A 14221-nucleotide genomic window follows, 5' to 3' on the forward strand; every position below is an offset into this window, starting at 1 on the left:
TTACCACCGCCATCGCTATGTGCTAGTACCACCACTACCACATCCACCACCACCACCACCATCATCATAATCATCATCATTATCATCATCATCATCTACGGCAGCAACACACCACCAGGCATCATCATCATCACCACCACCACCACCACCACCACCACCACCACTACCACCTCCACTACTACCACAAATATCATCGCCGGTACCACCTCGGCTACCAGTAATACCTCTTCTTTTCTGCGTGCGGTTTTGCGCCCGGTACCTTCTAACGGCCAGGACATTTTTGGCGGTCTCCTGCGAAAGTCTTTCAGTAGCCGTCACTATTACGTAACCGCGATGTAATCACCTTGGCAGAATACATTCTTCTCTTCGTATTCTTCTTATTATTCTTATTCTTATTCTTCTTGTTTTTATTTTTTAATTTTTAATCTTTTCGTTTTTTCACTGCTAAGAAGGGTCCTGTTTAGGAGTCCCATGTTTTGGAGAACGTTTATAATACTTAGACTGTGTATGCATTGAATTTAATAAAATATAAATGAATCATTTTGTTGAGTTATGAATTGATCGTCACGCGTTGAAAATGTTCTTATCAAATCTTCGAGTCTTGTTTGGTGGGTTATTACGAAATTTATTTCGCAGATTACTGGGACGTGCATTTAAGGTTGCATCGTAAGGGGAAACAATCTTTCTCTCTCTCCCATGTTAATAAAATACGATTAAATTATCATTGCATATTTATTTGATTATTTATTATCATACGAAATCAATGTAATCGAAAGTTCATTATTAGTATTAATTATTATGGGGCATCAGTGAGATTTTATTTATACAAATATTACATTATAAATAAATTTTGCATAACTCGTTATTATACATTATGTTCAAATCGAATACGATCGTGTATATTTTATAGAATTGCATACTATCGCAACTTACAAGTATAATTATTTTTATAGATTTTAAAAATATCTCCTAGAAATACACGTGTGTATGTATTTGCGTGTATTGCCATGCGTGTGTTGGGTTTGCTAGCGATCGAACAATTTGTCTCTAAATAAAACTAAAGATTAATGTTAAATAATAATAATAATAATAATAATAATAATAATAATAATAATAATAATAATATACGCATTTAATATAAGGCAAGGAAATTATTTGTATTGTATAATAATATTTTAAATTATTTTATAATATGTAATAATATATTATATTTAATATTATTTAATAATATTATTATATAAAAGAAAGAAATTATCGGGATATAATTATAACGAAATCGATCAACTTAATGTATCACGCATTTCTCATACTCTTTCAAGATATAAATTGAATTATTTGTAATATTGCTAGCTTCTTATAACGAATTAGAAGAAATTAAAACATATTTTTGTAGCCAGAAATTTTTCTTTGCCATAAAAATAAAATAATTACTTTAATTGTTAAAGAAGGAAAGAAATATAATAATTATCTAGTACGGGTCGACGCACCCCATGTATCCCGAAAGGGAATCATTATTTTAAATAAAAAAAAAAAATAATTATCTAGTAAATAATATGATAATATATAAATGCATATATTATGAAACATTCTATTAAATTCTAAATTTTCGTTGTATACTGGAATGGCGAATGAATGGTTCTGCAAATGTAGCATAAACTGTAATTGGGTTCCATTGGTTTATATGTATATTGGTATTGGTACTGAATTGCTTTATGCTCATTCTAAATAATTTCATTTATATAGAAACACTCGTGCACATTATATGAAGAATTAATAATGAATATTTTCAATGGAAATAACGTGTAATCTAAATCAAAATTAATCATTAAGGCATAGTTGAACTTCATATCAAAGTAGACAGGTACAACATTTTTTTTTGTATATATAGAAGACTTGTATTAGTAAAAAAAAAAATTATTTTTTTCTATCGATTTATTTAACCCCAAATAAAAATATTTTTTTCTTTTTTTCGTTGTAACGATATCGTTAATACGATGATTAGTTATGCGATTCGAAAATGATATCAAACGTCTTATTTCAAAAAATATTTGCTGGATAAACAAAAAATTATTGATAATAATAAAATAATTATTAATCTTTACGTTTCGAACATATTAATTTATACATATATGAGTATATGCAACATGTATACGTACAAATGAAGAAAAAGCGGAAATTCTTTAATATTAAATTCAAAACTTAGTTAATATTCTTCTTTGGCACATTCACTGAAAAAAAAGACAAAAAAATAGAATCTAAAAATAAATACTTCCTTTTTATTTAAATAAGATGTTAACGAAAGAACTATATGTCTTTGAAACCATCTAATATAAATAATGATAGTAATTTATCTTAAAACTAGTTTTCCTTAAAAATGCCTATTTTTGGATGAAAGAAATAAAAATTAAAAATAAATCATACCGATTTAATAAGAGGTAACCACAGGTGCGAACGAAAATATTGTGAATGAAAAAAAAAGGTTTTATAATGATACAAAATATTTTTCTGCCTATCATCCGATACCATAAATTCTGAAGTATATTATAATATACTTAGAAGACAAAGTATATTATTTACAATTTTTTTGGACTAATTAAATTTTACAGAATTTATCTCATTTAAATGAGGAATCTTTTGATGTATAACGATGACGATAGAAAACTTGATTAAATTTTATCTACATTCCATAAGCGTTAACCATTCAATATATGACAATCGTTAAAGCGTTGCTATTATTTTCTAAGTAATTAAGAATTATAAATGTTTAACACATTATTATTATTATTATTATTAGAACCTACAAATATATATATGTATGTATATATAATAAACGTTGCAAATATACATAATGTGTGAAAGTGATAACGTTCTAATCGTCTTTACAATACTGTACATTAAATTTCTGTGTTTCTTTGCTTTTATGTTAGGAACAAATTATTATTCTTTATCCTTTTTCTTGTTTTTTTCTTTCTACATTCATATATATATATATAAAAGCTTAACTTTCATTGAATAATTTTAACCCGTGCATTATAAATTTTATATGCAATCTCTGTACATGGTACAGAATATTGTTTAACAGCTAAGTATACCGTATTGTATTATATTATTCTTACATGCGTATTGCTCTTTTAATACTTCCTAAATCTACCTATCCCTGAGTGATGCATCATTGTTATATAGATAACATCATCATAGTTGTAGATAACAGAAGTATCATATCGAAGTAGATTCACAGTTAACTCCTGATAATAAACAATGTTGCTTGAGTCTCTTTAAATTTTCTATTAGATATGCATTTTCTATAAACAAATCCTTTGCTAGTATATCAGCTCCGGCTAATCTTTTAGCCTATAGAAATATAAATCATTTTTAATTACACATTATCACTATTTAATAAACAACATAACAAAATAAAAAGTTAATATGAATAAAAGAACGTACCTGTTCGGTATTAGCTTGAATTTGGACTTGTAATTTTTCTTGAGTATTATAAAGAAGACACCGTAATTCACATACCTCTATTTGATGCTGCGACAAAGTTTCTATAATTCAAACAAAATGAAAATACATATTTCTAAATAAATCCAATCAAGTTGAGAAATATTATATTAATAAAAATGTCAATAATAACTTACGATGCAATACTTGTTCTATATGATGCTGTTGTTGTCTAAAGTATTCTTCTAATTGGCGTTTCTTACGTTCTTGAATCTGTAATTTCATAGTCAAACTTTCCAATATATTAATGTCGATATTACATACTTGTTTCTGCGCAGTATCTTGCAAACATTGACAATGTATGCCGTTTGAAATTTGCGATTTAATTAATTCCTGTATCAATGAATAATCTTTTTTTGATGTATTATGCTTCGATTTACTTCTCTTTCCTTCTTTTTCTATAAACGTATGTTCAGAAATATTATTCAATCCTTTATCTTCTGATTCAGATTTCTCACATTTATCTATACTATTTGTATCCTGTTTAATACACGATAATTGATCTAAGTGATAATTTCCTACGCTATCTTCCTTTGTAACTTGCGACGTGAAATGATTAGAAGGCATTGGATTTTTAAATATGTGATCCCCTTTGAATCTATCTGTAACATTATTACATGTATCCCCATCATATTTGAACGTCTTCGATTGCAATTGTGTATATGATTCGACGTTAAATGCATCCATGGGGGGAATATGATTGCAAAAAGTGCAGACAGGTTGGAAAATGTCATCTGACACTTGGGTCGAATTGTCCATTTTTTTTATTTTTTCCATTTTTTTCAATTTTTCAAATAAACTTTTAATTTCTTTATTCTTCTCCGAAATATCCTTTTCCATTTGAATTTTCCATTGGTCGAATTCTTCTTCCAAATCTAAATACTATATTTGCAAAGAATATATTTTAATTTTAAATTAAAATTTTCAATTATATTATTTTGAAAGATAAATAATGAAAAAGATAAAAAAATTACCTGCTGTTCCAAATTATATTTTTCTTCTATGGGAGATAAACGACCACCATTTTTAACTTTATCTACCGGACTAATTAATTCTTCATATTCTGCCATTTTGGCAATAAGTTCTGAAAATTTTTCATCGCTTATTTTTTGTTCTTGTTCGAACAACTGTCTCTCCTCCTCTAACTTAGCAGCCCAATATTCTTCACATTCTTCGTATTCGGCTTTCAATAAATCAAGACTTTTTTCTAATTCTAAACACCTTTCAGTCAACTGTTTCTTCTCCATTTGCCACCAATTTTCTTGTTCTTGATAAACTAAATTAGTAAGGGAATTATCACTGTTAGACAAAGTCATATTATTCTTCTTATCAGGATCATTACAAGGCACACTATAATTGGACGTTATATCTTTATCTTTTAAATTCTTTGTATGATCGGTAATAGAATATTCTTCTTTACGAGGTGGATAATCTCGAAGGCTAGTTATTTTATTTTGTAATAATTTAATATCCGCGTGAGTGAAATTTGTATCCGTATGATAAATCATTGAATCATTACTATTATGCATCGCTCTTTTCGTAGACGACGTTGTTGTTTTATTAGATTTAGAAACAACAAAATCTCTTAACGATTCACTCGTCCTCTCTTCGCATTCAGTCTCAAGTTCGGAAGCTAGACTTTTAGAAAAATCTATATCATCATTTAATGAAAACGAATTGAAATTTGATTGACCGCAAATAATAGATGATATTGCTTCCTTATAATCACAATTTTCACAAGAACAATTCTCACATTTTATGAGCATATTTTTTAGATCGCATATAATTTGTTCTTTATTATTTGTTGTATCTATCTCAACTCTATCTACTTCAATTTTATTATTTATATTATTGCTGCAGGATATCTAGAAAAAAACACATACGTATTTAATCAAATTATACATGAAAATACGAATTTTTACCGAGATTATAATTTCATTTAAATATAATAAAGTATTTATCAAAATATTTATTACTTACAATTTCCTCTTGCTGTGACGTTGTTTCTATATTGGTATTCATCTCTGATGTGACAGCAGTGTCAACTATGAAATTTATAAATAAAATAATATTGTTATCCAACAAATATCGTTAAAAGAAAAAAGAATAAATTAACATAGAAATTAATTACCTTCATTTTTAATTGCTCGCAGATTAGTTTCATCTTCGAGTGATCTTGAAATATCTAATTGTATAGTAAGCTCATCGTTATGATCACGCAAGGATACTATTTCTGATTGCAATTGTTTCATACGATCGATTAAATGTAGAACTTGTTCCTCTTTTTTTGCATCTATATCTTCGACCTAAAAATGATAGAAAAATTAAAACAAAACTATGTTATTTAAATCATAATGTCTCTTTACGAATGCTATAATTATTTATTTATATAATACCTCATCGTGTTCTGCAGCGAGCATTTTAATTCGCATCAGCAATTCAGTGTTTGATTCTTTAAGTTTATCAATTTGATTTCGAAGATTTTCATTTTCTGATTCTAAAATTTGATTATCTTGTAAAGCAGTCAAAAGTTTATTTTTATTTTGATAGTTTTCTTGTTGCTGTGTTTGCAATTGTAATTCTTTAACTTTTAAAGTAGTAGCATTGCTTTCACGTTCCAAACTTAATTGATTTGATAAATCCTTTATAATTTCTGAATGTTTGTGTTCAATTTGCTTTAACAAATTTTGCTTAATTTCCTCTTGTCGAAAATGATGATCATCAATTTCTTGTGCCAAAGAGTTCGCTCTCTCATTAGCTTCTATTAAATCAACTCGTAATTTATCTCTCTCGCCTGTTATATTTTCTATCAAAATACTATAAAAACAATACAATTAAATATACATATAATACCATTAGATGTTACAAATACTTTTATCATATCTTGTATAAAACTTCATAAACATCTGTATCGAACTATTATTAAAAAACAGTTGCTTGCTTATAACTTACTTCAAGTTACGTAGTTCCTCCTTATAAAGAATTAAAACACCTTTCAACAAACTAATATGTGGCTGAATATCTGTATTAATGATAGAATCATTGAGACTTTTCAGTTCGTCGCATAAAGTGGTAACTAAATCATTTAAATTAATACTCGACGTGTTATATCCCAAATCGGATAACAGAGAAGCTGCATCAGAAATACCAGCCATTTTCCACATATCGGTAACAATACTATGTTGAATAAACCTGTAATTAATAATATTAATAATTAATACAAATAAAAAAATGAATTTAGTAAATATTTAATACATTAAGTGATATGTCGGTCACTAGTGACTAACATTCTTATATATATGTATCTACAATTAACAAATTATTGTGGCTAAGTTAAACAAAAAACTCGACAAAAGAGACTTAGCATTTAACATATTTAATTAAAATTGATGTATTCAAATACGATACCCTGAATCACGATGTTGAAGTGTGTCATAATCAGATTTATCTTCTTTCGAATTAGTTAAACATTTTTCTGATATATCTTTGCAAGGAAGTATCAATTCTTCTTGTAAAATAGTTTGATTTTTAAATATATCCAGAAACTCGTCTAAACTAATTAAACCATCGCTATTCTGATCAAGTTTTTCGAATATACGTTGAGCTATCTATAGAAAAGAAAAAATAATTATGTTCGTTTTCGTGTATTACTATTATAAAATTGTAATAAGTGAAGATGTAATTACTTGTTCTGGAAGAGCGGATGTTTCTCGATGATTGGACATAAAATATTTATCCGAAGTATCTGCATTTTCTTTGAAACATACGTTAACTTTATGCCATAAATCTTTCAAACGATTTTTATCTAATATCAAACCTACAAAATATATTTAACTTATGAAAATAATAAATTATTGTTATCATGAAATAAGATGTGCAGTAAATTTTAAATAAATCACCTGTTTTTGTATTACAATCATTCATGTGTGATTGTTGAATATCTGAATCTGAAAAGTAATAAATATTATTATCATTGTTATTATCATTAATTATATTAACTTTTTGTTATAATTGTACCATACATTCTATGTTACCTTGAGTTAATAGTTCTTGCGTTTTGGCCAACAAAAGTAATAATCCTCCTCGAAAGTCTTGGAATGAAATTGAACATTTTCCTGGAATACATTTTTTAATGCATTCCTTTAATTCATCTCCATGATCATCAAGTTGTAATTTATTGCATAAGGACGATAAATCCTCTTCTTTCAATTCCGTTTGCCCTTTCATCAAACAACTTTCAAATACAGCGAGAAGCTGTTGTTCGTAATGACCATTGTTATGTTCATCCATGGCATCCCTTCATCGTTCTTTGATAATTTTTTTAAAGATTTTACAGTATATCTACATTAAAAATAATTATGTTATTTAAGGATTAATGTCAGTGTAATTAAATGCATATTAAAAATCTATACTTCGAGTACGAAAATGAAAATATATATTTAATATAAAAAATAAAGTTATAATTAACCATAATTTCTTTCGCATTTAATAGAACGATAAGAGAATAAATTATTTTATGGTATTTACCGTCTATATTATGATTGTGAGACACGCATACATTTGATAAGCAAAATAAAACTATAATTAATCATAATTTCTATTAATGTAATAATAAAGAAATATTATTCAATAAATTTTACTGTCCTTACCATAAGTACAAAATGCGTATACACTTTATAATCAAAATGAAACTACACTTAAACATTATTTTGTTCGCAATTAATATAATGATAAGATAAAAATGATTTAATTACATTAACCTTATTTATATCACACCTGCTATAATTCCATAACTTTTTAATATTTCATTAAATTATTATGAATAATCATCTAAAGTAAAATATGTATAACAACTCCTTTTAACACCTATTATGAATAATATTAGCAAAAAAGAAGTCTATTCCCTCACAACTATTAACCTTTAGGTTATTCCTAACTACATTCAATATACTTGTGTCGTAAATGGTCATAACCTACTATTGTGACATACAATTGACATTGATATACGCCTAAATATACATACACATGCAAATAAATACACTGTCATATTAGCGTACTTTGAACAGTCTACCGTAAACTCTAATTATTAGATCCATTAAATTCTCTAACCACTTTAATCATATTTATTGTTATTATTATTATTATTATTATTGTTATTATTGTTATTGATATTATTATTATTGTTGTTACTATTATTTAAATAAAGTGGAAACAAAAATTATTTATATTTACAAATTTAAGATAAATAAAAACAAAAATTTATTTTACTATACGACGCAATATATTGAAAATTCTTTTCGAACAGTATGACAATATGAACCATAAACCAACTGCCAGATTTGTACGTTCATTTGAAATTAAGCTTACGCATAATATATATACATACATATACATACACGCACTATATAACAAGTGACACATAGCAATTTTAATGTATAACCAGATGTAATAAAAATAACATCTTTTCTTTATTTTAATTTAAACCCATAAAATAGTCACAAATTAAATTAATTTCAATGTTGTATACATACTAATAAATTATTTAAAAATAAAAGTGTTTAAATAGTTCATTTTGAATTAATATTAATCACTAAAATAACTAAGAAGGAATTAAATGAACCTTTGACTTATTAAAGTTAATTTTTTAAATTATTTCAATACTTCATATGAATAATAATGTAATTATTTTTCTAAATTCAATTTTATATATAATTTAATGTTTAAAAAATGGGACATGAACTCTAATAGATAATACTTATTGTATGCTCCAATACTGTTGTTGTTCTACAATACCTCGTTTCTGATTGGACGATATAACCTATAAACTTGTACATTTAAACATTACCTTAAAATTTGGCGGTAATAACAACCCTAGCGTAACAGTCACATGGAGAGAGAAAGAGAGAGAGAAAGTGAAAGAAATATTTACAGTTACTTATTTAAGTGTTTTTTAATAAAACATTGTAAAGAGAGAATAAATGTAGCCTTGTTTTAAAAATATTATAAAATATGGGTATTACTGGATTACTATCGTTTTTGGAGAAATCTTCTAGAAAAACAAATATAAATGAATTTGCTGGTCAATCTGTTGCTATTGATAGTTATTGTTGGTTACACAAAGGTATATATCCTTGCGCTGATAAATTATTGTTAGGGGAACCAACAGATGGGTAAGCAATTATTTTATGTATTATAATTAATTTTAAAATTTATTTTTTAATTTATTTAAGTCATGTCTTGACTTTACGTTCATTTTAATTGCCTTCAAGAACAATTGACTTTAAACTTTTAATTTTTAGGTATATAATATATTGTATGAAATTTATACGAATGCTTTTGAAACATAATATTAAACCTATTCTTGTATTCGATGGACGGCACTTGCCAGCTAAAGCAGAAATCGAAGCCCAAAGGCACAAGTATGTAAAGTTTTTAACAAAATCAGTTTAACTCTTTTCAATATGATTTAACACATGGAGTTGTGTGTTATATTCAGTGCTATATTTCGTGCTTCTTGTATTTTATCTATAAGATTTAAATAAGACTTGTGTTTTTTATGTTTGAACCATAAAATATATCACTAGTCTCACACGTAGTTATAGTGCAAGGAGTTATCAATGATATTATTAATTTTAATATAAAATATCTTGTATGCTTTTAGAAAGAGAGATATAAAACGTCAGCAAGCTGCACAATTAATACAAGCCGGACGAAATGCAGAAGGCAGAAATCTTTTAGTACAATCGATAGATGTAACACACAAAATAGCTTTAGAATTAATTAAAACATGTCAAAGCTTTAATATTGATTGCATTGTAGCACCGTATGAAGCTGATGCACAGTTAGCATATCTTAACATTAGTGGAATAGCGGACGTTGTTATCACAGAAGATAGCGATTTAATATTGTTTGGCTGTAAAAAGGTATAATCAATTTTATTTCATTTATTATTTTTTTATATGATAAGGATAATGATTTTAAACTGAGAAAAAGGAATGATTAATATTATATTATAATTATAGGTGTTTTTTAAAATGGATCAGAATGGTAATGGTTTGCTTGTTGAACAAGACAAACTACATCTTGCTATGGGCGTACAGTTAGCAGACTTTAATATTGATAAATTTATGTATATGTGCATTTTATCTGGATGCGATTATTTAGCCTCACTTCGAGGTATAGGATTAATTAAAGCAAAAAAATTCATTCAAAGTATTAATAATTCGAACTGTGATATATACAATGTTAGTTACTATATGGTATTATAATATAAAATTATACATAAAGAGAGAAAAGGAGTAATAATTATAAATATTGCTATTTCTACAGGCTCTTACTAATTTAGGATATTGTCTGAAAATGAGATCTTTAGATGTATCAAAGGAATATAGAGACAATTTCATAAAAGCATTTATAACGTTCAAACATCAATTAGTATTTTGTCCTTTACAAAGAAAACAAGTACGTTTAAATCCTCCTACACCTGATGTTTCTGAAGAACAATTACACCATGCTGGAGATGAAATAGACCCTGATACAGCATTGCAACTTGCTTATGGTAATTGTGATCCGTTTACATTTGAAATGCTTCATGACTTTGATCCTGATATAAAAAAGGTATAATATATAAATAGTTACATATATTTTTGTAAATATTAAAGTGTATTTATTTGTTTAATAATTTATTTAAGAAATTCAATAATCCAAATCCAAATATTCTGAGTGTGATACCAAAGCACATAAGCATCTGGTCGCCCAATTATAAACCAAGACAAAGTATAGAAAACTTTTTAACCAAAAAAGAACCAATCAATTTTGAGAATTATTTGTGTATAAAAGAACCGGATAATACGAGAAAAAAATCTACTAATATAAAAAAAAGAGAATATCATCATGGTAATTATTTATACTGTATCTAATTTATATGAACTATTTATTGTAAACTAATATAAATATCTATTTTATTTTAGTTGTAAATACTACAAACTATCAAGAATTAAATGAAAAAGATATTTTAGACGCATACAAATCCGAAGAAAATATTGAAACTGAAAATCAAATACAATCTACAGATGAGAATTCACCTAATGTGAATGAACAAAAATCTCCAATACTAAGTAGAAATCCATTCATTAAAGAAACGTCTGTTAATGTTAATGTTAATCAAATTTCTCCTAGTTTATTATTTAAACGTAGAAGTAAGACAAAATTTGGTCGATTAAAGCAATTTCAAAAAACAATTATTGATGAAAATGACATTACGGAAAGTAAATTTTTTACGAATAAGAGCGAAGATATGAATAAAAGTAATGCAAGTAATAACGACGAGAATATCAATTCGGAAAATGATGAACGATGTATAAATCATACTCCTAAAAAGATGAAAATGGACATAGATGAAGATAAAAATAACCTAAAATATTCAATAGAATTTAATAATGTAAATAATGCACATTCCATAGATGCTAACCAATCAAATACAAGTACATTAGTTAACAAAAATGAAAGTATGATTCATGAAAGAAATATTATAGAAGAAACAATTACTAAGCAAGGTATCTGTTCCTCCAATCATGCAAAAGAATCAAGAAGTTTAATTACTTCGACGAATGAAGTAGAAAAAATAGATTTAAGTATTAACGACGATATAAATAACTATAATTGTAATATACCGCAATCGTGCAGTCCTAGTTCAGAATCTGATTATTCGGTTAGCCAAAATAGTATAGAAGATAATACGAGTACTCTATTTAAATTTTCTAATATTAAATTAAATAAATCGATTGACAATCACTCAGAAAAAACCATCAAAAGGCCACAAACAAGTTCTCAAACGGTTTGTATATTATTAGCGTATTTACGGTATTCATATTACAAAAATTTTAATTATACTTATATATAAAAAGTTTATGCATAATATTTTTGTAATTTTTTAAATTTAATATTTTTCAGAAAACCAATAAAAAATTGACACCTAAACAAATTCCTAGAAGTAAACGAATATCTTCTGAACGTGGACAATTAAGTTTATTAAATATGTTCGGATTTAAGAGAAGTAAGTCTTTCTATTAAAATTATTTACATATTAGATATTTATAAAATAAATTTTTATACTTACAGAAGAGCCATTAAAGTTAGATTGAAATCAATTAAATGTGGACAATATGCATATGTTGAATGAATGTGTTTTTAAAAATATTCTTGTTATATATTTCTGAATCTGTTATCATTATGAGTGTTATTCGAATCATACATTAGCACTGCCAAGTTTTACATTAAAACATACTGCCTATTTTTTATGCTAGAAATAACTTATTGTTGAGGAGTTTTTTTATTTATTCTTCCCAGGGCCTTGGTATTCTTACATTTTTCCAATTATCAATATTCATCTAAAATTGTAATAAAAAAAGAAAAATATATATATAACATTCAATTTTGTATATATTTGACTGCTTTTAATTTTAAAAAATACGAATGTAATAAAGCTTTTATAATACATAAAAAAACATTTGAAATAAAATTTAGATTATTTCTATAAAATTTATCTTGTTAATCAATACGTGAAGTGATGAGCCTCTTTCATTGAGGTTTCCATTTAAGTAATAATAATTCATTAGCTGTAAAAACACATTTCTAAACCCAAAGTACACTACTGATTGCTAATGTTTAATATGACGTATAACGTAACTTAACTATGAAGTATTTATGTTATGGACAGGGTGTCTCGATTGATATCAACATCTTAATTTTTTCATAGCTAATATTAAACACAGTAAAAATTTTAAAGATAAAAATTAAATAGCTTAGAAAGAAACATATTCCGAAGTTATTAATTTGTTTAAAGAATTTGTAAAGATCAACTTTGTTCATTTAAATATAAAAATAGTTGATATGGACTAAGATATCTTGTACATTGTAATATTATTTGTAGTTTATAACATACTTGTTTCACTTTTTCATATTCGCTTTCTAAAGTAACTTCACCTGGTTTTTTAACTTCTATACCTAATTTCTTTGCTTCTGTATAATACGCTGTTTGTTGTCTATACGTGTATCTAAAATAATATCTAATATTATTAAATTTTATAAAAATACGAAAATAAATTAGAACAAATTAGTCTTGACATCTTATAATTCCATTATTATTCTTTTATAAAATAATATGATAAATTATAAATAAAAACGACTTTTTCTTCACCTCAACTGTGTAAATTCTCTGAGCCCAAATGATGCACCAACGACTAAAATTACAAATGGAACACCATAACGTAATGTTTTATTTTTAAGGAGTGACATCACGTTAACTAATATACTTATTTCTTAATAAAAATAATAATATATTTGATCAAACTTTAATGATGAAATAAATTACTCTTTAAGTTTTACTAAATTTAACCATGTGAATTCTTAACCTTACTAACCTCTTTAGCACGTATCTTTATTTATAAACTTAATTTTAAAACTACAAAATCAGATGGCGCCACTGCACATCGGTTTTGAGATAAAATTAAATAAAATTTAATCAAATATTTTTTTCATATACATGTAATTGAATCGTTACGTTAACTTTATTTTGAGTTAATTTTAGCTCTTCAAATAGTCTAATTTCAATTAAATATCAGTAGTATGCTATTTGTTCATCTATCCGATTTTTTACTTTCATTTATATGAAATAATCTTAGCAATAGTTATACAAATATTGGAGAAATTTGTTCTATAA

At 26.0% G+C, this 14221-nt stretch overlaps 3 protein-coding genes across 3 annotated transcripts; 1 reads left to right on the plus strand and 2 right to left on the minus strand.

Moving 5' to 3' along the window:
- Positions 1 to 718: 718 nt before the first annotated feature.
- On the minus strand, positions 719 to 8781 carry Bsg25D (blastoderm-specific gene 25D). The gene is made up of 13 exons (XM_015331384.2): positions 8262 to 8781; positions 7536 to 7842; positions 7401 to 7448; positions 7188 to 7318; positions 6910 to 7109; positions 6454 to 6693; positions 5898 to 6318; positions 5633 to 5807; positions 5482 to 5546; positions 4476 to 5366; positions 3639 to 4383; positions 3445 to 3545; positions 719 to 3351 (listed from the first exon to the last, which is right to left on the minus strand). Exons 2-13 carry the CDS (start codon positions 7789 to 7791, stop codon positions 3217 to 3219), a joined length of 3408 nt encoding a protein of 1135 aa, XP_015186870.2. The 5' UTR covers positions 7792 to 7842; positions 8262 to 8781; the 3' UTR covers positions 719 to 3216.
- A 315-nt stretch (positions 8782 to 9096) lies between these two features.
- tos (Exonuclease tos) lies at positions 9097 to 12762 on the plus strand. Its single transcript, XM_015330363.2, has 9 exons — positions 9097 to 9671; positions 9801 to 9920; positions 10163 to 10424; positions 10524 to 10745; positions 10831 to 11118; positions 11193 to 11397; positions 11472 to 12337; positions 12454 to 12556; positions 12622 to 12762. The coding sequence occupies exons 1-9, from the start codon at positions 9511 to 9513 to the stop codon at positions 12642 to 12644; spliced, it is 2250 nt and encodes a 749-aa protein (XP_015185849.2). The 5' UTR covers positions 9097 to 9510; the 3' UTR covers positions 12645 to 12762.
- l(3)neo43 (cytochrome c oxidase assembly protein COX16 homolog l(3)neo43) lies at positions 12671 to 13951 on the minus strand. Its single transcript, XM_015330460.2, has 3 exons — positions 13700 to 13951; positions 13445 to 13556; positions 12671 to 12890 (listed from the first exon to the last, which is right to left on the minus strand). Exons 1-3 carry the CDS (start codon positions 13795 to 13797, stop codon positions 12837 to 12839), a joined length of 264 nt encoding a protein of 87 aa, XP_015185946.1. The 5' UTR covers positions 13798 to 13951; the 3' UTR covers positions 12671 to 12836.
- Between the last annotated feature and the right edge of the window lie 270 nt (positions 13952 to 14221).

This window comes from Polistes dominula, unplaced genomic scaffold (genome assembly GCF_049000335.1).
Source record: "Polistes dominula isolate Pdom_NZ unplaced genomic scaffold, Pdom_raw_medaka contig_15, whole genome shotgun sequence".
Taxonomy (NCBI): domain Eukaryota; kingdom Metazoa; phylum Arthropoda; class Insecta; order Hymenoptera; family Vespidae; genus Polistes; species Polistes dominula.

What these genes read in the sequence shown, in the direction of transcription:
- Bsg25D (XM_015331384.2), bottom strand. Translation starts at nt 7,791, where the DNA reads ATGGATGAACATAACAATGGTCATTACGAACAACAGCTTCTCGCTGTA. An exon ending in GCAAGAACTATTAACTCAAG is followed by an intron (nt 7,449 to 7,535) that starts GTAACATAGAAT and finishes ATTACTTTTCAG; the next exon opens with ATTCAGATATTCAACAATCA. An exon ending in CTTCAACATCGTGATTCAGG is followed by an intron (nt 6,694 to 6,909) that starts GTATCGTATTTG and finishes TATTAATTACAG; the next exon opens with GTTTATTCAACATAGTATTG.
- tos (XM_015330363.2), top strand. Translation starts at nt 9,511, where the DNA reads ATGGGTATTACTGGATTACTATCGTTTTTGGAGAAATCTTCTAGAAAA. An exon ending in CGAACTGTGATATATACAAT is followed by an intron (nt 10,746 to 10,830) that starts GTTAGTTACTAT and finishes CTATTTCTACAG; the next exon opens with GCTCTTACTAATTTAGGATA. An exon ending in CACAAACAAGTTCTCAAACG is followed by an intron (nt 12,338 to 12,453) that starts GTTTGTATATTA and finishes AATATTTTTCAG; the next exon opens with AAAACCAATAAAAAATTGAC.